We start from the raw sequence: 25,905 nt of genomic DNA, 5'->3' as shown, positions 1-25,905 counted from the left end.
AGATAACATAGTAAATCCGGTGACTGTCATAGACTATTTTCAGGTCCCTATTTTCACTTTGAGACTGTCGCACAGCCCTACTACACAACCAGTAGCTATCCATTATTCTTTAGTCGAACAAGTTCTTCTCAAGCCAAAACCTTCTCCACGGCGGCACGATATGCTTCCATTGCAATGTCACCCAATTCCTTTCCCAGGCTGATCCTTCTAACACCCATATCAGTTAACTCTTTCACGGTCAAGTAGCCCGGCCCTGTCTTCAACCTTGCATTCCAAAGCCCATCAAATGCATTAACGCACATCTGCCCTTCCTCCTTAGACACTCCACGTCCATGGTTGCCGCCCCAAATGAAGATACAAAAGGCACCAGCCTCCATGAAGGCCTTACCCCTTGAAATAGCTTCTTCTATTGTCCCACCGTGCCCCAAGACGTCTGTTCGTGCATTGATAACGAAATCAGGGACCCCAAGCTCAGCTGCTTTGGCCATGACTCTTTTAATACGGTCCACAGCTTGGGGTAAAGGCATGCATTGTCCAGTTTCATTATCTTCGTCTTCCAGGTTACATCCCACCACGCCAGCTTCAATCAGTGAAGTGATGGTCTCCTCGAGTCGGTCTCCCCATCCGTCACGCATGTCAATGGAAAGCGGGATGGGGTCGCTGTTGTTTCTAGCTGATACGTGGCGGTTGATTACACCAACTATATCTTTGGCCGCCATGGCAAGCATCTCCGGTTCAAGTTCCTCGTCTGGCTTCCCGTGTACTGCTGCAACAGCAAAACTGCTGGTCGCTAAGGCTTTGGCCGAGTGTTCACCATTGCTTCCTTTGTGGCTAAGGACAATGTCTGCGGTTCGGCCGTCATATACATTGCAAAGAACAAGAGGGCTGCCTTTCCTGTGAAGGCTACGGAGGAAGCGTGCATGGTCGTTCAGGGACATGTCTGCGGGGAGTGATATGATAATGCTTTATTTCCGAGCCACTTTCGATACCAGCTCGACTAAATAGTTCCTGTCTGTCGAACTGGGAGAAGAAACCCTCTTTATCTTGAAAGTGAAGGACGATGGGTCATCGCCGGCTCTCTCATCTGACATCCCATTTGATATATCTGCCACAATAAACGATCGGTATGACTCACTCAGCCTCCACATCGCCGGAACACGGCAAGTCGTATCCTTTCTCCGTCGCATCCCTTTCCCGCCCATCGCTTTTTCGTCTCGCTTCCTTGCCTGTTTTCCCTGCAGAAACTGACGTGGCCGGAGGGAGCAAAAAGTGGAACGCGAAGAGAACGCGATATCACGTGACATAAATGACTTTAATTGGTTTTTTCTTTTCTTTTTCGTTAACTTTCTTCTTTGGCAATTTCAACATCAGGGCGTCAAAATACGAGAAAGACGAGGAGTCAGGGAGGATGTTTGACGTCTGAGACCAGATCGAGGTTGCCAGGGACCGAGAAGACCTACAACCTACATGAACCACCGAAACTCTTGCACTGCTGGTCCGTCTCGCAATCTCTCGGTTGGGACGTCCCTCGCCGACATTTTGACTCCTGCTCGGCGGTTACGTCGCCGATTATCCCATGCCATATAGAGGCCGAGAAGGAGGGTAAGGCACGCACCGGTTGCACCAAAGACGGCAGTGGTGATCAATGCCGGCTCGAATTTTGGGCTGTCCTTCCCGCGGAAGATGTTGCTGCTCACTAACCCCATGAGATTGGCCACCGGGACACCCACAGATGTGAGAAGGATACGACGTCCCTCGTGAGCAACATTGTTGTTGTACCATGTGCTTAGCAGCACTGAGGGTGCGGATGTGCCCCATGTCATTATGAATGCGCCGAAGTATGCGAGTCGTATGTTGTTCTTGACATCGTCGATCGAGGCATAGATCATAAACCCGCTGAAGCTAAGGAGGAATCCCAAAACAATGAATGGCGAGCGCAGTCTGGCGGCATCTGAGCTAAACGCCAGGATGAGGAGCATGACTGCCCCGGTACAATTTGGTGCGACGGTATATAGGTTCGTCTTAACTGTTCCGTAACCTAGCCGCTGTATGATCTGGGGTAAAAACAAGGCAACAGACTGCAAAGGAACGCCGAGGCAGATCTCAATCAGGATAAAGCAGTATGAAGTCGGCTGTTTGAATACTCCGAGTGCATCCCTGAAAGAAAATTTTTCATTGACAACAGAAGACGAATCAACCTGTATCCGGTGGAACGCAAGTGTTTTTTCCTGCGCAGTGAGAAACCTTGCCTGCGCTGGCGTGTGAGGGAGATACCAGAATGCAAATATAGAGAAGCATACTGTGCATGCTCCCTCAATAAGAAAAAGGTAACGCCACCCTTCCAGTCTTGTGCTGGGGAGTTGGAAGGCTGCAAACGCGACCAAACCGGAAAATGCGCTTGCAATATTCGACGCAGCATAAAAGATGGCAAGACGCCGTGCTAGCTCTCCTCGCCGGTAGAAAGTGGTAAGGTAATAAATTACCAACGGGAGAAAGGCTGATTCGGCCATCCCCAGTAGCCAACGAATTGCAAACAAGCCGCCGAAGTTGTGGACGGCAGCAGAGAGAAGCGTCAGAGATCCAAAACAGAACATGCATATTGGTAAAACGCGAGCGGGACCGTACTTCTTGCCTATCATGGCGATTGAAGGCGCAAATATCACATAGGGAATGAAGAATATCGACAGCAATAGGTTGTATTCTCCATCTGCGAAATCGAGGTCTATCAAAATCTCGACGGAGTTAGCTCTGAGAGTAATAAAGTAAGTACCACTGCTGCCAATAGTAAATATGTACCCTCGCTGAGCCCGTTGGTTTGCGCATTTCCAATGTTTGCTTTGTCTAGTGCATTGAAAAGATCTGCCTCGATCAGTCGGCGCCTGTCAGCAGAGGAAGCAGATGGAACAGCAAACATACACATTACCGCCAGCACAGGTAGAAGCCGAATATCTAGCCGAGAACAGAGTATTCTCTCTTCTTCGTATTCAACAGCTTGCACCATTGCACCATCCCCATCATCGCCATCATCAACTGCAGCTGGTGCTTGACCATCCTTGGCTGGGGTCTCACAGCTTTTCTCAGGGTGGCTGTCGTTGGCCAACTCAATATCTGCTCTGGGGCTGTGTCTGGGCAGGATGGTATCAGCCATTGGCGTCGCTCAATTTAAATAACGTAGATAAATGATATACCGAGAGGGGCAGAGGGTGAGAGGTGGCTTGATGAGGAAGCCTGATAGACCAGAGTGTCCGTTTTTGGTCAAAGAAAGGAGAGGTGCCCACTGAAGAAGCTTGACACCACCACATTACCTATCATGCAGTTGTAGGGAAACACAGCTGATATTTCAGTCATGACATGATCCATGGTTCATTATCTCTGACTGTCAGACATCATTATGCAAGATAGCATAAACTATCTATGTAGCGGCCTCTCTGGCAGGGTCTATTCTCCTAGTTAGTTTTCCTTCCTGTGATGGCCATCCCTAAATGTCCATGAAGGTAGAATGAGAATAGAAACTAGAAGATAAATCCACGATTTTATGAAGGGAACTAATCAATAAAGCGCCATTTAAATTCCTGGAAACCCTGGAATATATAAATCGTAATGATTTATAAAGTTATCAAAATGCCACAGATCAGCTTAATTACTATAAAGGCTGAACACTAGAAGGTAACGCAAATTTCTGAAATTAGTATAGGTCGGATATATTGAATGTCTCGCTTCAAGCTCAAGAGGTAGCACGGCTATTTCAAAATAGGCCAATCGTATGTTTTGTCCTGAGTATCTCCCAATACCCAGGGTATGCCGGTGCTTAAGGACAGGTTCCTAACTAACGCCAAACCCAGGCATACTGCATTGCGAGCCATGGCCGAAACCGAGTATATTCTTTTTCCGTCATGCTTGGGCAGACACAAAGCCTCCATGGACGGCAGGATACTTACCTGTTTTCAGCTATAGCCTTTAGATGGTTCAATCACGCAAACGATATCCCGTTTGCCTGCCTGTGGCTAAGGGATGCATATGCCACTCCCTCCAAGAAGACAAGGTAACACTTGAGCACCAGCCTCTCTCAGCATCTGAGTGTACACTTTGACCCCATAATGCAAGAATATAAAGCTTTATTGATTGTGATCAGCGTATGTGGCCGAAAACCCGTGTATCAAAGATAGACAGGGCACTGGGATCGATTTAAGGGCTGGCCGGTCAGCCGTTTCGGGGACCAGGGTATAGAGGTATGCCGATGTTTTGCTGTTGCAAGCTGCGTTTACAGGTCCATATTCACAGTACTTGGCATCATTGGCTGTGCCATCAACCTAGATGATCGACGACCTCACCAGCAGGGAAACCAGACAGGTTTTTTGCTCCTGAAGAGTGATATGTGGCTGATAGTCAACGGTTGCAGCTACCATAAGGTATGAAAACGCACCGTACATTATTAGGCAGTTAGTATATAACTGTTTTTAAGTGCATGGGAGCCAGACAAGGGTTTCTCATGCATTATAAGGTAACTAACGACCTCGGGAAAAGGGTCTTCGGGGCTCGGCCTATAGGAAATGCATGTTAGTTAATCATTAGTTATATGTGAGAATGGAGAAGCCATAGATAACTGTCAAAATCCAAGGCCATGTAGAGTATTGTATTTATAGTTATCCCATTGCTACCGTCAAGCATTGCTGCCGATGCCTGCAGATGTTCGTGCAGTGCATCCTGCGTGCTCCGTGTACCCTGGTTCCCTAGTACTGGGGCCCGTCGTTATTATGTATATGCATGTTTCCTCGAGGTAGAGGTACCCGCTGGCCACCTGGCATATAGCCCCTTGTCCATATCCATGCAAAGCTCACTTCACTGCCTCTCAACCTAATGCCTAACGACCAGGTCCACCACGGCTCTCCCTTGAGTATGACAGTAACATCCTGCGCCTGATATAAGGGTCCCCTCCCACCCCCTCATAGTCATCTGCATCTGGTCTGACGCAAGAGAAACCTGCTGCAGCCTGCTTGGGCGACCGAGTCTCGTAGAAGGCCGCTGTGACTGCGGATACAGCAGATCTCATGCATTAGGTAGGATAACTTACGGGATATGCATTTGTCCGTCACCTCCTCCTCCTCTTTGTCTGCTTCTCGCCTAGCTTCTCCCTGGTTGATGTCTGTCCCGGCCTAATCAAGCTGCTGGTTGCTGCCACTGCCACCGCTGCTGCAGGTTCGCCAAAGCCCAGCCTCCTTCGCTTCTCCATGTCTCCTCCGTTCAAACCCCCGGCGCCGCACCGAGCTGAGCTCTGCATCAACTTCTGGGCCCCTTTTTTACCTCCACTGCGTCCTCCTGTGCAATTTTTTTTTTTTCTTTTCAAGGTCGACCCCCACACAACGCGGGACAGAGCCAGAGCTGCGGGTTTCCCAGCAAACTTTGTTTCCCTCAGGCTGGATATTGAGTTTTATGTGGCTTTTGTTACATCGTTTAACGACAGACAAGTACATAGAGCGGCTGAGCGTGAGAGTCCTCCGAGCATAGCGCGGGGGACCAAAAGACTTAGTTTCGAGCTGTGGACATGGAGAATCACTCGCTCGTTATCGGGAAAAAAATTTTAAAAGGGGGAAGGTAGAGATGAAGTCTATTAACAAGTTACTAGCTATCGCTCCAAAGCCAGGCATATCGGACCAGACACCAGACAAAAAGACCAGAAAGCCAACTCAAAGAGAGGAAACAGGTATTTAAAAAAAAGGGGGGGGAGGGATGTGAAACAACAAAGGCCCAGAAAAAAAAAGAAAGACCAGGGAAAGACAAAATAGAGGTCATAGATCGTTAGTAGAGGTTGATATCGACCAGGGAAAGCGGCGGAATGTACAGCTACAACGCCCTCTCAAAGTCAACTAGCTCCTTGAACTGTGCGCTATACGTGTCCCTGGTCTCTTTTGTTGGCCGTGGGAGAGGGCGTCTCGCATATCCTCCATATCCAAAGTGCGACTGCATTGCTGACTTGATGCCGACCACGCCGCTCTTGATAGCAGCCCAGTCGCCTCTGGACAGGATGTCCTGCACCTCACGGGCCTCGTCCACCTTGCCATCAGCATACAGGCTCAGCAGCAGCATGCATGTCTTGGGTGCCAGGTTCGCAATTCCCCCGATGATTCCGGACCCCCCACCGATCATGGTCTGGAGCGTAAAGTCGCCGGATCCTCCAAAGCAGAGGAATGTGTTGCTGCTGGCATTGCCATTGTTGATACTAGCCATTTTAGTGCTCTTGTGCATTGCTCGCTGGGCTGTGGCAACGCGGTTGAGCTTGCCCGTGTTTCCACAGGTGAACTTACACCCCACGATATTGGGATGCTTGCTAAGAGCGATGATGGTGTCCGAGTCCAGATCAAGCCCCGAAGCGGCAACAGGGTAGTTGTATATCACGATCGGGACGGGAGAGGCGTCAGCTACATCTGTGAAGAATTGCATAATCGTATCGGCTGCGAACAATCCCCGGTAATACGAGGGAGCAAGTACAAGGGCAAAGTCCCCCCCGCTTGCATATGCATCGCAACAGAGCTGGATGGTTTCGCGCGTCGACTGGGCACTGCAGCCAACCATTAGTGGCATGCTAGTGTAGCCTGCGCTGTCAAGAGCCTGGCGGGTATTTTCTGTGACCAATTTCCGCTCCTCGGGGGACAGATGTATGGCCTCACCGTTAGAGCCGTGGACGGTAATGCCCGTCACGCCAGCCTCAGCCAGTCTTACTGCATGCTTTGCTGTCGCAGAGAGGTCTACGTCCTCAGTGCTAGGATCAAAGAAGCAAACTGTTGGGACATAGAAGCCAGGAATGAGGGTACGGATCCCCTTAGTGACTGGCTGCAGGCTACTCCGGTCCATGACGTCGTCGCCGTTATGCATCGGAGGCATTGTTGGTAAGGATGAAGGGGACGAAACAGACGGTAGCGTTGACGGCATCCAAACCTGAACACAAATACAAAATTTTATACTTATGGATGGAGGGGATAATGGCAATCGAAATACAACTAAAAGGGTTGGGCAATAATGCTGCGTGCTTGAGGGAATCGGGGAAGGTATCAAAAGGAACCGGAGCCGTCAACCGTGATGCCAACCGGTCATATATCAACCGTTGCAATAAGGAGTAAAAATTGTCAGAGAAAGTTGAGTGAAGGAGCTTGTATAGATGAAGGGAATAGTGATAGGGGAACCAAAAAGGAAAAAAGATCAAGATATATCCCCTGGTTATATATGCATCCACTCTGCGCGCATGGCAACAACCCTGAAGGAAGAAAAAGAATAGAATAAAAAGAAAAAGGGTCAAAGGTCTCGGGAATCCAAAACTGTTGGAAGGGAACTCATCAAGCTCGGCGTTCGAGGCGTGAATTGCGGAGAGCTGCCGGACCCTACATGTCATGACAGATTATTATGCCCAACCATGGGACCCGAAAACGAGGGACAGAGCTAAAAAAAAAAAAAAAAAAAAAAGAGGGCAGGAAAAGAAAAAGACGAAGAAGAAGAAAAGAACCAAAGCCAGGGAAAGGCTTGAAGCGAATCACAAGGCCAAAATATCGGTGAAAGGATAGCGTGGAAGGCCATGCTTGTCAAGGCCAACCTTAGCTCACGATCCGGTTGATTGGCATGGTTGTGTTTTATCAATTATATTATTTTTTGTGTAAAAACTACATGCTTGAGGACCTCCCGTATATACGGAGCGTCCGTGGGGTGCGCGCGGCTTGTGGGTACTCCTTTTGGGTACTCCGTGCCAGCCAGTGTGTGTTTGTTGGGGGCCATCACAGCCCATCATGGCCACTGGAGACGGGTCCATTTTTTGCATGTCGGAGAAGTCGGAGTCACAGCAGTTGGATGTTTGTTGACATTATCGTTCTTTCTTTGCCTCGCCCCCTTTTTCCTGGGCAGTTCCCTAGTTACAGGATTCCGAGTTAGCTTTTTGCACTGCAAGATCTGGGCGGACAAGATGGACAAGATAAAAAAGAAAGGAGCCAGAATCAGAGAATGAGAACGAGGAGAAAAAAAAAAAAAAAAAAAGGCAAACAGATTACACCGTGGAGAAAAGCCTCAGGTTGGATCACTGAGGTACGGAGTAATACTAAAAAATATAATCGTCAAGGGAGAACAACCGGAGAGAGACGAAAGCCGATGTCTAATTCGTTGGAGCAAACGAGGAAAAGAGCTTGAAACGGCTATTTTCAGATCTGCCCTCTGTTTTTGCTCTTGTCTTTGCTTTTTCCAGCCGCCCTGAGAGGGTCGGAGACCCCCATGGCATGATACCATCGGGTAGGGTACTCCGTACTCCGTACATCTCAATCTATCAGGTTGACAGGGAGGGGGGTCTCTCGGTTGCGATTGTTCCACGATGCATGACAAACAACGGCTCCATAAAACTATAGTTAGTCAAAGTGATAGTCCTGTTAGTTATCAAGGACCTCGGTTAAGGATCTTTGGTTCCCGTATCTTCTTTCTTTTTCCCCCTTTCTAGTGGTTGCTGAAGAATTTGGTTAGCTAATAAGTATTATTGCACGGAAGGGGCTTGTCCAGCTAAGAAGCTGGCGCAGGAGAAGAATGGACGAGAAAGAATTCTAGAAAGAAATGGTAAGTATCAATGAAGGATTCTCCGGAGATACTCCAGATTAGGACATCAGTGCATCCAACCCATGAGAGCGTGGGATGCGATGTATACAAAGTACTTTTCACGATGGGTCAGGGATGGGGCTCTCGGGGAATTGCTGTCTTCTTCGTTCCTTTTTTTCTGCTTTCCCTTTCCTTTCTTTCTTTTCTTCTTCTTGCTTGTTCTTTCGTTTCTTTTCCTCTTTCAAGAGCATTGCATCAGGCATGGATCGGGGGTGTTGGGAGAATTAGCGTTGGGTGATCACATCGTACTTAACGCTTCACTCTGAGAGCTGAGATACGGATGAGAAGGATGATGAGCAGAGTGAGGAGTAAGATCAGAGGGTCCTGCAGGGGTGTCTGCCTCCCAGCCTACATATCTGGCACCATCTGGCTTGTTGCCTCTTTGCCCAGGGCCCGATTTACCGTGTTTTTCTTCCTTAGGGCAGCTGAGCAGCTGGACGGGCCGCTTGGGGGGGTGACGATTCGTGGATGTCGAGATGTCTTTGACCGCCCAGTTGGAGGCGAAATTGGTGGCTGAGAGACATTTCTGTTGACGTCAAAGGATATGTCTAGAACGATGTAAGAAAGGCTCCTCCTTGACTTTCCTTTTTCTTTTTAAACCAGATTTTCTTCCTTTCTTTTCTGTATTTCCTTTTTCCTTTTCCTTTTTTTTACCCTCGTCGTTGGTTTTGCCTCTTTATTTTTTTCTATTTCTTTGCTATTTTTCCACGTGGAAATTAGTGAGATATTGCTTCTGTTCCGGTTCATGTCTGACAAGCAGGACAACGCACGCTTAATCGTTTTTCTTTCTTCTGATTGCTGACTAGCTAAATACATTTGTACTTGAGCCCCTTATCCTACTCCCCAGTTGAGAATAAGGGAAAAGAGTTGAATATAACTAAGGCTAGTTATTTAGATATAAGCCGAACACTCAATCTCGACATCAGTGTTTCGTGGAAGGGTTTTAACTGCAACACATGTTCGGACCTGTGTTGAAGGGGTCAGCGACTGGCCAGTAGCATCTAGACAGGCAGCTCTAAAAAGAAAAGAGACAAAAAAAAAAAAAAAAGAAAGAAGAAGAAGAAGAAGAAGACGAATGGACGAAGCTGGAGAAATAAGGTCATCGTTTACCGGCTTGGGCTCAAAGTTAAGGACCTGCGCGTAGACCTCGTTGACCGCGGCGAAGTCATCCATGTTGGTAAGAAAGATATTGACCTTGAGCAGCTTCTCCAGGCTCGACCCTGCAGCCTCCAGCACTGCGGTGATATTGCGGAATATCTGGGCCTGTTTGCGGCATGTAAGTACATCGTCAATGGCCATGCGGTGTCAGTCCAGTCCACCATCGTCTCAGTCCCGCCGCCTCTCCAGCCCATATTACTGGATGGCCGGCCATTTTCAGCAGCGAGGGAGGGAGCAAACACGTACAGTGCGATCCTTGACGGTCCCTTCGACCAGCTCACGGGTAGCCGGATCGGTTCCAACCTGGCCGGAGCAGTAAACAATGCCGTTGTGGACGATGGCCTGCGAGAACACCGGCAGCGGCGCGGGTGCCTTGTCCGTGAACACAGCCCTTTTGGCAGACATCTTCGCTGGTTTCCTGCTGTCCTCTCGCTGTCACTCTCGCTGTCTGCTGGTGCAGCTGGCCAGGTAACTACTGCGTCGCGGCGTGGAGGATGAGATGTCGTTGCCCGCCCGGCTAACTAACTTCACTACCTAACTAACCTAAGTCTAACTGGTTAGTCAGCCAGCGCATCGCGGAAACGACCAAACGACGTCGGCCTGACTTCATCGCGACTCCACGCAGCCTCACCTTGTCAATAGCAGCAGCAGGAGAAAAGCCGACATACCCAGTCGCCCTGCAGGACGCCTTGCATGGACCTGCTGGCTAAGACGAATATCCGGACGTGCGATGTTGCATCGTCTTTGTCACCTTTCGCAACAACTCACTAGCTAGTTAATTAGCTGACCAACGAGGCTAACGGGGCTGTCAGGTTCGTTCTCCGCCGCCAGGTACCAGAGCAACAAGCTAACCGTCTTACAGCAAACCGCCCGTCCAAGCCTGATAAACTACCCAGCACTACAGGGTCTACAGGGTTGTCTCTTTGTTTTTTTTTCTTTTTCTGTTTCTTTTGTTTTTCAGGTTGACGTTGGCCTGCGGACATCACGCCGGGGTTGCAAGCAACCGTCGACGGAGCGGGCGGGGTTAAGGGCGAATATACATCGTCTGGTCCACATATTTGATACATTCATCAGCGGCCAGGTAGGCGGACTTGAGAGAGTCTGAGGCCACGTCAGAGCCGTGCGAGAACACCACCGCTGGGAATCAGATATCCATCCCTAAGAAGGTAACAACCAACATACCCTCCGTGTCAGGAGAAAACGAGGCATATAGCCCCCCCCAAAAAAAAAATAAAAAAAAAAACAACAGCAACAACAACCCACACGATGACGTTGAACATCGCTTATCAACCGACTGCCGAGGTGGCCGACCTCAAGGCCTTGTACGTTGGTCGTATGTTGCAAGATGTTGACGGTCCGAAACCAGTTATCGACCGTGAGGTGGCACGCCGGAACTGCCAGGTGATGCTTGATGCGGCCCTCGCTTTGGACGTGGACTTTAGGGCGCATGTCAAGACACATAAGGTGCCGTTACATCCCCAATCATCCCCCTATTTGTGTCTAACATAAGTGTATATTCAATCATGATATATGTGTATATGATGGTGAAGTATACATACGTATACCAGCAATCAGTATAGTGGGGGTTGTTTCCGTGACGTCCAACTGACTGACATGCTGATAGACAACCGAACTCACCCGCTTCCAAGTTGGTGAGAAGTCAGATACGGTACGGCTGGTGGCATCCACCTTGGTAGAAGCTGAGCAGCTGGTTCCGTTCATGAAGGAATGTCAAACAAAAGGGCGGAAAGTAGATGTATGTTAACTTCCCTTATAAAGGATGAAGGGGGCTTTAAGGTAATACAAAACTAGTTAGCTAATATGTCAACATAGTTAATCTACGGCCTTCCCGTTCAGCCGTCATGCTTCCCTCGCTTAGCTGAACTGGGAAAGGCGCTCGGCCATGGAGCAGTGACATGCCTGGTGGACAGTGTTGAGATCATTCCGTTTCTGTCCCGCTATCATGCCCTATGTGGGAAGAGGTTGGGCGTCTTCATTAAGCTGGATACTGGCTACGGTCGCGCTGGTGTGACTTACAGCAGTGCCCAATTCAATGCTATTGTCAGTGAACTTTACGCCCTAGAAGGCAGGGAGCCGCATCTTTTCACCCTTCGCGGCTTCTACTCTCATATGGGACACAGCTATGGCTCCAACAACCCATCAGAGGCAATGGACTACCTTCGCGCCGAGATAGAAGGATGCAAACTGGCTGCAGATCGTGCTTCAGCCATCCCGCCGCCTACCCCTTTTGACGGGGAGACAAACTACTCTCAACGACGCTTCGTTCTCTCCGTTGGCGCAACGCCCAGCACAACCGCAGCACAAAACCTGACGGAACACGGGACCCTTTCTCTTCCAGGAGCAGACAAGGCCAAGGATCTCATTGACCAGACCAAGCAGACGTATGACATTGAACTGCACGCGGGTGCGTACGTGACGTTGGACATGCAGCAGTTAGCCGCCCGTGCGCGGCCGAACAGCTCACATCTATCATTCGATGACCTGGCGCTTACTGTTCTTGCGGAAGTGGGATCATTGTACATGCACCGTGAACACCCGGAAGCGCTTGTGGCATGTGGTTCACTAGCTATAGGACGGGAACCGTGTCGTAGCTACGAGGGTTGGGGTGTAGTCACACCCTGGCGTGAGCAGCAGCAGCAGCAGCAGCAGGCTAATGACGCAGCACCAGCAGCGGATGAAGGAACCGGCTTTTATGATCCAGATGGAGACAAAACGGGATGGATACTGGATCGTGTAAGCCAGGAGCACGGAATTTTGCGCTGGCATGGATCACGACAGAACATGCGGACTTTGCGAATTGGTGAGAAACTGCGCATCTGGCCGAATCATTGTTGCATTTGCCTTGCAGGGTTCACTTATGTGCTTGTTGTTGATTCGACAGCCCAGGGAAGCGAGAAGGATCGCATAGTTGATGTCTGGCAGAGCTGGAGAGGGTGGTAGATGACAATCACGGGCATACGTGTAGGCTGTATGTATGTATGTATGTACATGCATGCTATTATTATATAGGCTGGGGGCTTTTCGTGCTGCATTAAATCCCGCGCTCTATACCTAAGATGTGGCGACGGCAAGGTGCATCAAAACTACAGGAGCAATATAAGATTAGCTATCAATATAACTACTTTTTTGTCTTTCTTGAATAAAGGAAATATAATGGAAACCGACTACCTGTTGTGACTCGTTACACATGATTGACTCAGTTAGCTGTCGTCATATCGCTGTCATTCCAACCCTAATCAAGGAAGCTCGCAGCAGAAATAATGTCAAAAAGACGTAACTCCAGTCGTTCAAACTCCAAATGCTAACTATGCATGTTGTGCTGCGCTGCGCTACGCTGAGGGTTAAGAAAGGACTTCCAAATAATAAGAATCAAGAATGAAGAACCAAGAGACAGCAAAAGAAAGTCCGTGCGAGTGGTAAGGAATAAGCACGAAGCAAAAGGGGCGTGCAGTGCGTACTAAAATTGACAAAGGTGAAAGGGGTAGGAAAAACATGAGCATAGTGAGATGACAGAAGGAAATAACTAAAAAAAAGAGCAAATCATATCTCGTCATGCACAATTGAGATCGGTTCATCAATAGGAGGAATCATGGTGATTATACCGCCAGAATTATATCAAACGGCATGAGATGATCATTGACCTGGCAGGTATGAAAAGAGAAGAGGGAGGCAGTTGAACATAAAATCATCACTCATATCTCGAAATCTAAAAAATGTCTTCAGGCCACTCGAATTCGCCGTCTTCAATCAAGGGACTGCCTCCATGCTCTACTGGTAGTGGAGGAACAGGCGGGATATTCTCGTCACCCCCCTTCCCCGGGGTAATGCTGATAGGCTTCTCGGCAGCTTTACGACGCGGTGGAATGTTGTGGTGCTTCCTTGGACTGCCAGATCTGCTTATGATGTCCTTTGTTGCTGGAACAGACTCTGGGCGTGGGGGTGGAATTGAAGCAGTATTTGCGGTTGCATCTGCAGTTTGCTTTTGATTCGATTTTTGCCTGGAGGTTGGCGTCGGTGGTGGTTTGGTAGAGGATGGGATGGGAGGGGCGACTGAAATTGGGATGGCTACTTCCACTGATGCATAGGGGCCACCATGCTGGGGGGGAAGGGCTGGGGTTGACTTGGGGATTGGCGTTTTGGCCGGGGCTGGAGCTGGGGTTTGATCGTGCTTGGGTCTGGATTCGGATCGTTCGGGGACAGGGACAGAGCGTCCTGTCAAATCATAATTTGGGTAGTAGACCGGCTTGATCTCTTTGGCTCTGCGAGATGGCTGATTACGCCGGCCTTCCGTCTCTGTACGTGCATTGACAGGGTACGGACGGGGTCCTGTTAGCTTTTCAGTCAAGATACGGCGGTTGGGCTGCGGCGAAGGCGGAGGTGAGGCGCCATCATTGCTGTCGTTAGCATTGTTGCTATTGTTGTTACTCCTTATGTTCTTGCTATAGGTGGCAGAGATCCGGCGACGACGGACACTTGCATGGTCGGGGGAAGGAGACTTGCGTTTCCGTGAAGGAGGCGTGCTTGCTCCCTCTTTGGTCAGTTTAGTGGTTGTGGCGGCAGGAGTCCGGGTGACATCTTCCTCTCTAATTCGCGGGACCGCCCGTCTCAGTCGTGGTTCTGATCTCCTCGTATAGATGGGCTTCTCAGGACTAGCCTCTTGCCTTGAGACTTCACGGATGGTGGGAGGCTCTCCATCGTCAAGGAGTCTCTCTGAAGGAAGAGAGGGTAAGGCGCCTGGAACGAACTTTTTGGGTCTCATTCGCACATATCTCACATCATGGCTTGGAGGAGCTGGAGATGGGGATGGAGATGGGACTGAAGGAACCGAGGGGCCGGCCGTAGTATGGGGATAAAGGTGATGAGTTACACGGTTATTAACTTGAACAGCGAGGCCCGCATGTGCATCTCCTTCAAGCTCATCCACTTTCTTATCCTCCTCGTGTGTAAAGGTGCTGAGCTCGCGTTTATATCTCAAGAGCTTCTCCTCAAGGTTGCTAACTTTTTTCCTCAGCTTGTTTTCTCTTGCAAGGTCTTTGTGTGACTGCTCCTTTCGGAGGGAGTGACTGAGGTTAAGGAATGATCGAGAGCCCTTGATTGTCTGGAACGAGGAACGTTTGGAGACGGTGGAAACTGGCAGACCTTGCCATTCAAGTGGTGTAGGTGGCAGCTCCTTGCTGATGCTGGATTGGATCAAAGCACTCGGATGATGAGACGGCTGCGGTTGTGGGGTCTGAACGGGGAGCAATTTTGCTGGGCTGCCAGTGTCATCCCCCGAATAGCCATATCTGTGTAAGGGGGCAGTTGAAGGTGTGGTGCTCCTATAGGCCGCTGAAGCCTTGTATTCCTGGTATGCCTTTTCGATGCGGGCGGCATGAGGTGTGTCGACCGGCATCTCTCTTGAGCCTGACCCCTTGGATGACGAATCATGACCCTTCCAGATTTCAGAGACGTTGCCCCATACACCCATTGGGTTGATAGCGGAGACGATAGCCTTTCCAAAGCGGAAAACACCTGAGGATTTGGCGTCAGTTGCATCAGTGTTGTTTGTTTTGGTGGAAGAAAGATATCCTTTCTTGCCCTGTAGCAAGGGAGCTGTCGAAGCCCGACCACCTGCAGTAGGCTGCCACCCATTGACGCCTTTTCCGCCGTTGTGTTCATCCATGTATGTCGAGAGTAGGTACTCTTGCTCCTCGCCAATAAAAACAGATGGTGGACGTGTGCTGACCTTGTCGTTCATACTTCCTTCTAGGAACCGGGACTGGCGTTCCTGTCTGTCCCTAAGCTCCGTTACGTCCTGACCTCTGCGAGAACGAAGAGTCGGCTGTTCAGGAAGCTCTCCAGTCACAACACGCTTCTGAGGCGATGATGAATGGTATGAGCCGGCAACGTCAACGCTGTAACGATCCCTGCTGGACTCACGGCGACGATGAGAGGGCGTAGAGGCAGAAAGGGCACCATCACGTCCAGCAGCGGTCTCTGGGTATGGGTATGGATATGTCTTGCGTTTTGAAGGCCCCGTTACAACTGCCCGACCACGACTGCTGCTACTTCCATACCTTCTATCGTAGTACGGGCTTCCATGGCCATCCTCCAGCAGCGAGGCATCCGCAGCAGCAGCCTGAGCAGCTGACTGCTGTAGGGTGTCCTCTAGCTGGCGATCAACATCAACTTCATCTCCCTGCGCTCAATAGTCAGTTATACGTGTTAATGTACCAGTAGCCAGTGCAACCACACAGGACACCACTTTCACAACAACCGTCAAGAAACGACATAGATTCCCAGATGCCAGGGCAAAGGAGGCGGCATAGCCTGGAATTATTCAAGTTATACTGAATTCTGTGCATGTTTTCGAGTCGTATCTACGTCTCGCTGTTTGGTTCTGTGGCAGCCACGGGTTCTGGTAACGCGAACCGGATAAACAAAACAAATAATCACTTACATCGCCCGTCTTTGCCCGTCGAGACATCTTGACCTTGACTCTCGTCCGCGAGCTCGTTTATCTAGAGTAACATCGACTGGAACCCGTACTCCGTATAATCTAAGTAAACTAGTCCGTTAGCTAAACCTGTTGCTCCCGTTTACCCGCTGGCCTGGTGGGTTTTTTTGGGTTTGTTTGTTTGTTTGTTTACATGGTGGGAGGAGAGATGGCAACGCGTTAGTTCGCAAGTAAATAGCAGAGCCGACATACCAAGCAGCAGACACCGGCGGCGAGGTCAATAAAGAGAGACCAGACAGACAGGACGGTATAGCGTAGAGAGGCGAGCAGGAAAGCCCCCGACTCTGTCTGATTAATGGTGGGTAGACGGGACTGGAGCTGGACTCGAGACTCGGCTCGAGGTTGCCTCCCTGCAGGCCGGGGTTTGACGTTGCTGGCGGGCTGTGGCAGGTTTGTGAAACGCCCGGGACCGATCTTCGACTGCCGACCTCGAGACGAATATAATAAACGACGACGGCGGCGGCGGCGGAGATGGTGAAGGGAAGAAGGCGATGCTGACGGTGAGGTCAGTGGTTGAAGGGTGAAGGTTGAAGGTTGAAGTTGGCGATGTTGACCTCTTGACGTCTGGATGAAAGAGCAACAAGACAACGACAACAAAATGACAAATAACAACAACAGCAGAAGAAGAAGAAGAAGAGCCAACGTCAAGTCAAACGTCCGCCAGTCGGCAGGAGAAGAAGACGCCAAACTATCCAACGCCCAAACAGCAGAGACGCAAGCAGCTTTTAAACCGACATCCGCGGCTCGCCGACCAGACAGACACCCAATTCAGGTACAACCCCCACGCCCGGATAAAAGAAAGACGAAAGAAGGAATAGAGCCAGAAGAAAAACAACAAGCGGAGAAGAAGAAGAAGAAGAAGAAGGTTAGTCCTCGGCGGAGGCGCGGCTAGTGGAAGCTGGGCCAGCAAGGGGCAAAAGGGCACCGCAGGAGGTACATAGAGACGCCGCAGGACAAGGGGTGGTTGGCAGGGCAGCCAATTACACTGCAGAAGAGTTCCTCTCTTGCGGTTGGATAGATGGCTACAGATAGATGGGCGAGTGAGTATTATACGAGGAGTGCTGGTGGTGAAACGGCTGTTGCTCACTTTCTGTTCTTTCTTTATATTCCCATTTGTTCAATGTACGTACGATATGGATGATAGATATACCTAAACAAACACACAGGAGAGGACATGGACGGTAAAAAAGAAAGAAAAAAAAAAAAAGAAAGAAAGGGGTATTAAACAGGGGAGAGACGGAAGAACGGAGAAGAAAGCTGGACTAGACTGAGATGCATAGGGCTGGGATGGATATAGATGGATAGATATAATCATTCAGATTAGATAAAGAAGAACGACTGGCAAGGGGAAAGGCACTCCGGCTGCATCTGTCCAATCCAACATGGCATTTTTTGGCTTTTCACTATTCATTCCAATCTATTGGACTCGAGTTGTCTGCGGCCCCTGTAACATTGGTAAGTGTGTGTGTGGAGACAAAAACGGTTGCGGGAAGGAGTTGTCAAATACATCTGGGGAAAAGAAGTAGAAGCAAGCGTGCGGGAAAGATGTAGAGGGTAAAGGGGATTGGATATCATAGACGGGCAGGCGAGGGGAATCAAGACAAGAACAAGGACAACAAATAGGGAAATAAATAGCGAGAGAAAGAGGCAAAAGAAAAAGAAAAAGAAGAATACCAGATATATAGCAAGAAGAGCAGTAAAAAGGGGGGAAATAAACAAGTCGGAGAAAAGGCGTATAGAACATCTGGCAGACGCAAGGGAGCTGAAAACGAAGTTCAAAAGGGCAAATTGCCACCGGTTCCCACCCTCCCAAAGGTTTTTTGATGTATCAAACAAGCAATAAAGCGATATGAAAGAAGATAGATTGAAGGAAACGGGGTGGGAAGATCTGGTCAGGTTAGCGGGTAGAGATGGCTTGCGGTTTGGTATAGATATGGCACATTATGCAGAAAAATCACACGAAACGATTGCAAAATGGTATTTTCGTTCAAAGGTGTTCAAGTTTTGCTTTGATAGAAAATGATGCTTGATCTTTTTTTTTTTTTTACGACGCTCGCGCCAGTCCAGCCACTCTGGTAGCAACTCGACCATCGGCTCGCTTGTAGGTCATGCCGATAATACCGTTGTCTTCGTCATCCATGCCCTGTAGTCGAGTGAGGCGTGATAGCAGAGTGCTTCGACTAGTATTAGAAGATGACGTGGGGATAGAGTCTGCCCGTTTGCCGTGGTGTAAGGGCTGGGTATGCTGGGCGGTGCCAAAGACGTCGCCGTGTCCTCGCTTGGAAGAGAGTAAGGGTTCCGGGCGGAAGGACCAGCCTTTGCCTGGCGTAGGGTCATAGGTTGGTGGCTGTTGTGATGTTGAATTGGATGAATTCTGCTGTGTCTGCTCTGTTGGAGTGGCTGGTTCGACCACATCGTTGGTGGTGGGCGGGTTGTAAGAAGTAGAAGGTGAGGCGGCGGTGAGAGACGATGGAGGAGGCATCTGAGTTGCTTGGGATGTGGTCGACTGGTATGCTTTTGGATCTGAGGAGTAGCGAGGCCCGCTCGATGCAGAGTCGTGTGGGATGGAGATTGGTGGTAGGCTCGCCTTGACGTTGGGGTCAGACGGCTGTCTCGATGGCTGTGGTTGCTGTGGTTGCTGTGGTTGCTGCGGTTGTTGGTAGGAAGGGTATTTAGCGTGAGATTCATATTCTGTTGTCGTTGATGGATGGCGGAGAGGTGTGTAGCTGGGCATTGGCGACGAGTAGGGCATCTGGCTTGGTGGGTGCTGCGGCGGCGGTGGTGGTGGTGGTTGTTGTTGTTGTTGCTGCTGTGGCGGGAGCTGGGGAGTGCAGTATTGTGGTTGTGGAGCACCAAAGGAGAGATGAGACTGAGCTTGAGACTGCACTGGCGGTCCCGGGAGAGCCATCTGACCGGCAGAAGGATGTGGCGGTGGTTGTTGTTGTTGATACTGCTGAGACACTGGTCCTGGTGGTGGCGGAGGAGCAGGATAGCCGTACCCCTGAGCAACGGACTGAGCGCGTTGTGGTGTTGGACAGTAGTAACCACCTTCCATGCCCGAGTTGCTGGCACTTCTCGGCCGCTCGATCGGTGTTCCTGGATGGTACGAGTCTGGCGTAACGTGTCTCTCATCGTAGCCGCCGTAGTCTTTGTTCGACTTGGGTTCTCTGCGACGCATACGCACATCTCGACGGATACGCACTCTGCAGCCCTGCTCGGCAACTATGCGAGAAAGAGTTGTACTCTCGGACAGACCAGGGAACTTCTTTGCGCTGAAGACGGTGAAGGCAATGGTCTTGACCTCGAGACGGAAATACATGTTCTTCATTGGCTGTCTCGACTTCATCGGCATGGTCATGCCCGTCGTACTCACGGTCCCGACAGGAGACGGAGACACCTTGTCTTCGTCCTTGTTATCCTTGGGTTCCTCGTACAGACTGAAGTTGAGTCTGTAGAGCCCCTCGTGCCGGACAGAGAGGTCTGGGAAGATGAAGTAGCCGGCCTGGCTGGGACGGTCGAGATATGCGATGCCTGCGACTGGAACACCGGTCAGGACGGGACAAGTGGGCGGCTGGCCCTGCACTCTGCCGTGAGCATAAGGACGAGCCCATTCGAGCGTTGCGAAGAGGAAGAAGTTGGCGTTGTATGAGAAGGTGATGTCAGTCTTTTGCATGTCGTTGTTTGGGTCCGACTCGTAGATGCGCATCTCCACGATCGGTGGCGGGTCGACAGGACGACGGTCCGCAGCGGCTAATACTCCTTAGTTCTCATCCTACTGATAACAACAATCTTTGTTTTAAGAAGAAGACGAGAGAAGAGACGTACACTTAGCGCCGGCACCGCATGCTCTGGCACGTTCTGGCTGCTGCATCACCCTGAGCGAGTAGGTGATCTTCTTGCCCTCGCGGGTGATCCTGGACGAAGAGTGCTCGGTCTCATTTGGAGGGTGCAGGATGGACGACTTGGAAGCCATCTTGGGCGACGGCTATGGCCCAAAATCAGAAGTAAAAAGAGAGTGTATGTGTGTGAGAGAGAGAAAGAGTCGAGAGAATCGGGGCGGTTAACTGGTATCCTGGATAGCCGTCAGTTTGTTTGAGTCGACAGTCACGCAACGCCGCCTCGCCTCTCCTCGCCTCAACTCACCATGCGACGACTTATCGTCTGCGGCCCTTCGACACGGCTGCCAGTCAGACTGTGTGCTGTGTGCGTGTCTGCCGTGCGAGAGTCTGTCTGTCGGCGTGTGGTAGTTTGGTGCTGGCGGTGCTGCTTGGTTTTTGTGTGCAGGCGAGGAGGAGGAGGAGGAGGAGGAAGAAGAGAAGAGAAAGGCGAGCGACGAGAAGGAAAGCAAAAAAAAGGGTGGACCAGGTCCGGGGCGCTGGGGCCGCACTGATCCCTCCCCGGAACAGGCGTATGGTACGGTACGGTAAGCGCAGCGAAAAAGGGCAGTATGTTACTGGGCTGTAACGGGCATGACAGTACCAGCACCAGCAGGCAGGGCCAGTAAGAGCAGAGAAACACTTAAAAAATACCAGCCAAAAGCTTAAAAAAGAAGAAAAGAAAAGAGGGCGAGGGCCCCACAGTGGTTGATAGGGGAGCGGGCTTGGCGGGCTTGGCATGCTTCCCTTGGACCACTCCGACGGGCTGGGCCGGACAGGGGTGGGGTAGCACTAGGCCCAGAGGGGCAAGGCGTTGTTACCTGCCGTAACTTACCGTTGTTCCCCTCTCGTTTTCGTACTTTGTCTTGTTCGTTTCCTGTCTGGCCGCAGAAGCAACAACAACACTGGTGGGCGGCGGCGGAGATGCACCGTACAGACAGACAGACAGACAGACAGACATACATTATTATACACACATGCTACATATGGCGAGAGAGAGAGAGAGCGAGAGAGAGGCTGAGGACAGCGACAGAGGCTTGGACTAGTCTGCACGAGTCAGACGCCACGCAGGGAGGTACATGTACTTCAGGAGCATGCGGCCCCGCGGAGACAGTGGTGGTGGTGGACGCAGGGTGCGCCCCCTTGAGCACGATCGAACAAAGGGCAGAGGAAGAAGAAAACACGAAAATCCGACCGAAAAGAGTAATATAATAGCATTTTTGCCTTGCCCAGCCATCGAACGGGCAGCTCGGTAAACGTGGCGTCCTCGAGCCGCCAGCGGCCTTCTCGCTTACACTTCTACTTTCAGACAGCAGTCGCTCGCTGCTCTTTCGTATACATAAATATATATTTATTTCACTGTGACGACGAGACTTATAATAATAATCACTAACAATAATAATGGATGGATGGCTTCTGCATCTCCCAGGACGGCGGCAGCAGCACCGCGAAGGTGGGTTCCCAGAGGGCGTGAGCAGCATGCAAGGGTCTTTTTCTCCCCCCTCCGGCTGGGTCTCTCTCCCACCAGCCAGGCAAGGAGAAGGAGCCCAACTAACAACCCGACCTGCCACACACAAAATAACAGCTGCAACAAGCTGCACCCAAACAGCGGACGCCATCTGACCCGACCCAGCCTTGCCGGCCCCCCTCTTGTCCGTTCTTCTGGGTGGGAGCAGCGTAAGAGAGGTGCTGTTTTGTTGGTGCTTGTCGTTCCCTCATGCCATGGACACGGTGCTGCTGCGGTTGCTAGGTTCCTCGGTTCACTCGCATGTCTCGCCCTGGCTGACGCAGGAAGATGACATGTATAACTCCGTACAGAGTATTATTATATAAAAATAACTGTTATGTTATGTGTGCTGACCGAGAAGTCACAGGTTGCATGGCTGTGTCACCCGCTCAAGGATGATTCTTCAATCAGAACACACAGAGACACCCACACACACAACAGCAGCCAAAAGAGAGCAGGAAAAAGAAAGCAACCCAGGGAGCGAGCAGCGAAAGGAGTGTGTCCCATCGACTGGCTAACGGCAGATCTCCCAGCGTCTTCATGCCGTCTCGTTCTTGCTTTCTTGTTTTCGGGGTCTGGAACCGCAGTGTCGGGTTCGAATTTGCTCTTCTGTCTCTGCTTGCTGCTCCATTTTTAATATATTTATTTCCTCCTTGCCCCCCTGTTTGGCTGTTTGGCCTGGTTTGTTAGTCACTTACGGAGTACAAGTACTAAAGTACCATGCAGTCGCAGGCATCTTAAGACGTCACATCCTTACGCACGTATGTATACTTACATAACTCATGTAAGGACACTGCCCTCCGTAGCGAGCAGCAGCAGCAGCAGCAGCAACAAGACAGAGGAAGGATGTAAGTAAGTAAGCCGTATCTCGTGGCCATCGAGATTTGTTCCTTCAAAGTCGCCTTCGATCTTCGGTCGAACCATGGACAGGTCGAAACTCTCTTCGTGTTCGGTTGAGTGTTCTTTCGCCTCCTTCTTCAGCCCCCGGATAAAGAAGCAGAAAAGAAGTAGTGATACGGAGTATGTAGACGGCGAAAGAGACTCCCAGAGCCACGTCGTCGGGTGTCCGTTTACCTTCAGACATCATTGCCGACAAACATGAGAAACATCGAGATCAGGCCATCGAAATCTTCGCTGTCTTGCAAAACCGCCTGCTTTTTTAACCCCCCCCCCCCCCCGTTTCATCGCATGGTCTATCTGTAACCGCCGGATCACGGGCACCCGCCCTTGAACTAACGGGTTAGTTACTCCTCTGGCCGCGAGCTATCGTCACACAGACCAAGAACTATCAAAATAGTACTCTTAGTCCAGAGTAGTCACCGACTGCCCTCTCGCTCCGTCAAACGCTTGCTGCAAAAGTAGTTAAATCACCACTCACCCAAATAGTATAATGTACTCCATACTCCGTAAGAAAAAAAAAAAAGACACCTTGCACTAGCAAGAGCATAAATGTGGCGTGGCTTTCATCGTATAAATAATCAACCCGTCGTCGTCGTCGTTGGTGTCTTCTTCTTCGCCGTCTTCTTCTTCTTCTTTTCTTCTTTCTCCTCTTCTTCCATGGCCGCCCATCCAATCCAGTGATCGAGCAATCATCACAAGTTTACCTGACTCGTTAGGCTGGGGCGGCCCCCCTCGATGTCTCGCAGAGCACAGCGTAAAACCCGGACTGGTAATACCAGATTCAGGACCTGTATGCCCGTATTTTTCACTTCTCATAACATTACCCAACGTACCAACAGGGATGCTGCAGCAGGGTCAAGTCCTGTTTCGTTTCTTTTTCCCCTTTTTTCCCTCCACCCAGCAGAGAGCAATTGAGTAAAAGAAAAAAAAAAAAAGAGCCCTTTTGGTCAGTATCAAAATCGAACCGTCCAACCACAGCACAGAAAATAACAACGCGATGGAGGCTTTTTCGTTCTCCTCTTTCTTCTTTTCCTGCTGGGCTCTGGCTTTAACTTATTCTGGTCCTTTGCTCCGGCGAAAAAGGTGATCAAATTTAAGGGTACCTTTATTGAAAGGTTAACCCGATGTTCTTCCGTCGTTCCTCTCCAGAGTGGATGTAAATCTAATATATTATTGTTATCTGTGCATAGCCCCGGCCGAGCCAGCAGCAGAAGAGCCGTGGTCACGGTTAGTTTTTTTTTTTTTAAAGTTCAAATATGACTGATAGCAACAGAGATGATGTTTCTCATGTCTCATGAACCGATATCTGATATAGCTAGGGAGCTCCTGTATTATGGCCGTGCGACGGGAGGCCCTGACGTCGATGGAGCTCCGAGGGACTCAGCTACCTACGTATCTAACGGACAAGTCAGTCACTCTGTACGTATAGCTGGTGGCTGCTATGATGTGTCTCTCGAGTCTCTCACGATGGACCTTCTCGCGAGTCGTTGGACTGTTCCATCCGTCTCACTTCCCATTGATCAGCCTGCTTGCTTTTTTCATTCTTTGCTTCTTTTTCGTCTCGTCCTTGTCCTCTGTTTTTTTTTTTTTTTTTTTTTTTATTTGCACGCGTGATGATCATGTATCCCGTATTTTACGACTTGTACCTTGCACGTCATCGCACATCTCTGAGAAGTTGAGTGGGCAGACGAGACGACACTGGCTGAAGGCATCTTCAACAGCTATGTAGAAGCTACGACTCTCTTACCCTCTCTGCTCCCTCCAACTGTCGATAGGCGTATATCTTGTTCAAGCCGCGAATCTCCTGAATCTCGTGATTTTTGCAGGCAGGCTTGGCAAGACAAGCAAAGTCGCAGCAGCCAGAACAACGAAGTAGTTATCTAAACGAGAATATCTCAACGAGAATGAAGTCGCTCTTCAATGTCAGCTCCAGCTACAGACGCAGACAGCACGTCTACTGCACTCGATGCGCGCATATATGATACCCTGGCCTCCGTAGGCGAGCGCGAAAACACAGTCGAGATCGAGATCCTGCCTGACGGCCTGGGACCACTGCTCACAGATGGCGACGGCAGCTCTCTCGGAGTCACCAAGAAGGCGCTTGTCCAGGCCTTCACCACCGCCAGACGGGCCTTTTTCACGTCCAATCCCACTTCAGAAGACGGCAGTGACGACGATGTGGTGGTGGCGGCGGCATCGACAGTCATCCTGGTGTTTGACTCAGAGCACCTGACGGCCTGTAACTGGCGAAAGCGAAGGATTGTCAGGTCACTCTCGAAGCAAGGCTCGGATGGTGCCGATCGACCGTGGTCACCAACACCACCACCACCACTCCTCTCCATCGAGTGCAACTTTACTGCCTCCTTGCTTGGATCGCCTTTACACCGGCATGCAAAGTCGCCGACGCTCTGGTACCATCGCCTCTGGCTTATGCAGGTCTGCCTTCGTCATCATCAGCAGCAGCAGCAGGCCAAGGCCGGGCTGTTGAAACGTGAAGTTGAGCTTGTCTTGCGGGCAGCTGAACATCACCCGATGAACTACTATGCATTTAGCTATCTACGGCAGACCTTGGCCCTGTTGGGTGGTGGTGGTGGTGGTGGTGGTGGTCTTGACGATCGATCAGAGCTCGTCACCACTTACGAGGTCGATGTCAAGGTTGAACCCGAACATGGCAGGGGTGCTGGGGCAAACGCAGCGGTACCAGAAACGGGAGTTACCACCTCCCGTCTAATATCCGACACCCATCTCATTATTACCATGCGGGACTGGTGCCTACGCAACCCTGGCGATAACTCAGGGTGGATGTTCCTGCTTCACATACTTACGTTGGTCCGTGATGGCGGTAATGACGATGAGGTGCATGATGTTGTGCAGCAGGTTATTCGCTTTGGTCGTGCGGTGCAGTGGCAACGGGAGGCGCTGTGGACTTTTGTTGAGCTTGCTGGGTCGAAGTTCGGGGTGACCAGAGTAGAAGAAACGGAAAGTGGACTAGAAGGATGGTATGACCGGGGCCAGGGTCATGGCCAGGGACCAGCAGCGTTGAGGTTGGAGTTGGAAGGCCCTGTGGCAAATGAGATTCCCGCTAATGTACCAGGCCCGAGGTCGTGGAAGAGGTGGGCTCAGCATCTCCCGTGATGACTTGTGGATAAAAGAGGTATTATAGCGAGCTGGTCTCGGGAATAACCAAATGAGAGTTGTCATTTATATGTTAGTATTAAGCTGGGGAGGAGATTGGAATGTATAGATAAAAAAAATAAATAAAAAGAAAAATAAAAGTAAAAAAGAACGCTATAACGCTATCATTTGAATCAAGGAGGCTGTCTTCGTAG

The 25,905-nt window shown here is 50.4% G+C and overlaps 10 protein-coding genes across 10 annotated transcripts, besides 1 other annotated feature; 3 read left to right on the top strand and 7 right to left on the bottom strand.

Moving 5' to 3' along the window:
• Positions 1-128: 128 nt before the first annotated feature.
• On the bottom strand, positions 129-938 carry TRV_00051 (uncharacterized protein; the record flags this gene model as incomplete). Its single annotated transcript, XM_003025743.1, has 1 exon — positions 129-938. One exon carries the CDS (start codon positions 936-938, stop codon positions 129-131), a length of 810 nt encoding a protein of 269 aa, XP_003025789.1.
• A 355-nt stretch (positions 939-1,293) lies between these two features.
• Positions 1,294-3,148, bottom strand: TRV_00050 (MFS transporter, putative; the record flags this gene model as incomplete). The annotated part of the gene is made up of 3 exons (XM_003025742.1): positions 1,294-1,463; positions 1,616-2,722; positions 2,797-3,148. The coding sequence occupies 3 exons, from the start codon at positions 3,146-3,148 to the stop codon at positions 1,294-1,296; spliced, it is 1,629 nt and encodes a 542-aa protein (XP_003025788.1).
• Positions 3,149-5,841: 2,693 nt separating this feature from the next.
• On the bottom strand, positions 5,842-6,879 carry TRV_00049 (dihydrodipicolinate synthetase family protein; the record flags this gene model as incomplete). The annotated part of the gene is made up of 1 exon (XM_003025741.1): positions 5,842-6,879. The coding sequence occupies one exon, from the start codon at positions 6,877-6,879 to the stop codon at positions 5,842-5,844; it is 1,038 nt and encodes a 345-aa protein (XP_003025787.1).
• A 1,799-nt stretch (positions 6,880-8,678) lies between these two features.
• TRV_00048 (uncharacterized protein) lies at positions 8,679-8,822 on the bottom strand (the record flags this gene model as incomplete). The annotated part of the gene is made up of 1 exon (XM_003025740.1): positions 8,679-8,822. The coding sequence occupies one exon, from the start codon at positions 8,820-8,822 to the stop codon at positions 8,679-8,681; it is 144 nt and encodes a 47-aa protein (XP_003025786.1).
• Positions 8,823-9,510: 688 nt separating this feature from the next.
• Positions 9,511-10,182, bottom strand: TRV_00047 (uncharacterized protein; the record flags this gene model as incomplete). The annotated part of the gene is made up of 2 exons (XM_003025739.1): positions 9,511-9,882; positions 10,024-10,182. The coding sequence occupies 2 exons, from the start codon at positions 10,180-10,182 to the stop codon at positions 9,511-9,513; spliced, it is 531 nt and encodes a 176-aa protein (XP_003025785.1).
• Positions 10,183-11,043: 861 nt separating this feature from the next.
• TRV_00046 (uncharacterized protein) lies at positions 11,044-12,738 on the top strand (the record flags this gene model as incomplete). The annotated part of the gene is made up of 3 exons (XM_003025738.1): positions 11,044-11,241; positions 11,402-11,533; positions 11,611-12,738. The coding sequence occupies 3 exons, from the start codon at positions 11,044-11,046 to the stop codon at positions 12,736-12,738; spliced, it is 1,458 nt and encodes a 485-aa protein (XP_003025784.1).
• A 766-nt stretch (positions 12,739-13,504) lies between these two features.
• TRV_00045 (nuclear RNA binding protein, putative) lies at positions 13,505-16,264 on the bottom strand (the record flags this gene model as incomplete). The annotated part of the gene is made up of 2 exons (XM_003025737.1): positions 13,505-15,966; positions 16,162-16,264. The coding sequence occupies 2 exons, from the start codon at positions 16,262-16,264 to the stop codon at positions 13,505-13,507; spliced, it is 2,565 nt and encodes an 854-aa protein (XP_003025783.1).
• Positions 16,265-16,862: 598 nt separating this feature from the next.
• TRV_00044 (uncharacterized protein) lies at positions 16,863-18,118 on the top strand (the record flags this gene model as incomplete). The annotated part of the gene is made up of 4 exons (XM_003025736.1): positions 16,863-17,159; positions 17,313-17,416; positions 17,614-17,749; positions 17,930-18,118. 4 exons carry the CDS (start codon positions 16,863-16,865, stop codon positions 18,116-18,118), a joined length of 726 nt encoding a protein of 241 aa, XP_003025782.1.
• A 220-nt stretch (positions 18,119-18,338) lies between these two features.
• TRV_00043 (sexual development activator VeA) lies at positions 18,339-20,267 on the bottom strand (the record flags this gene model as incomplete). The annotated part of the gene is made up of 2 exons (XM_003025735.1): positions 18,339-20,044; positions 20,120-20,267. 2 exons carry the CDS (start codon positions 20,265-20,267, stop codon positions 18,339-18,341), a joined length of 1,854 nt encoding a protein of 617 aa, XP_003025781.1.
• A 2,887-nt stretch (positions 20,268-23,154) lies between these two features.
• Positions 23,155-23,235: a sequence feature (Short protein (TRV_00042, EFE45169.1) was converted to a misc_feature.).
• Positions 23,236-24,496: 1,261 nt separating this feature from the next.
• On the top strand, positions 24,497-25,711 carry TRV_00041 (uncharacterized protein; the record flags this gene model as incomplete). The annotated part of the gene is made up of 1 exon (XM_003025733.1): positions 24,497-25,711. The coding sequence occupies one exon, from the start codon at positions 24,497-24,499 to the stop codon at positions 25,709-25,711; it is 1,215 nt and encodes a 404-aa protein (XP_003025779.1).
• Between the last annotated feature and the right edge of the window lie 194 nt (positions 25,712-25,905).

This window comes from Trichophyton verrucosum (assembly GCF_000151505.1).
Source record: "Trichophyton verrucosum HKI 0517 chromosome Unknown contig00003_1.f1.exp, whole genome shotgun sequence".
NCBI classification, from domain to species: domain Eukaryota; kingdom Fungi; phylum Ascomycota; class Eurotiomycetes; order Onygenales; family Arthrodermataceae; genus Trichophyton; species Trichophyton verrucosum.
This window is presented reverse-complemented; position numbering and strand designations above follow the sequence as displayed.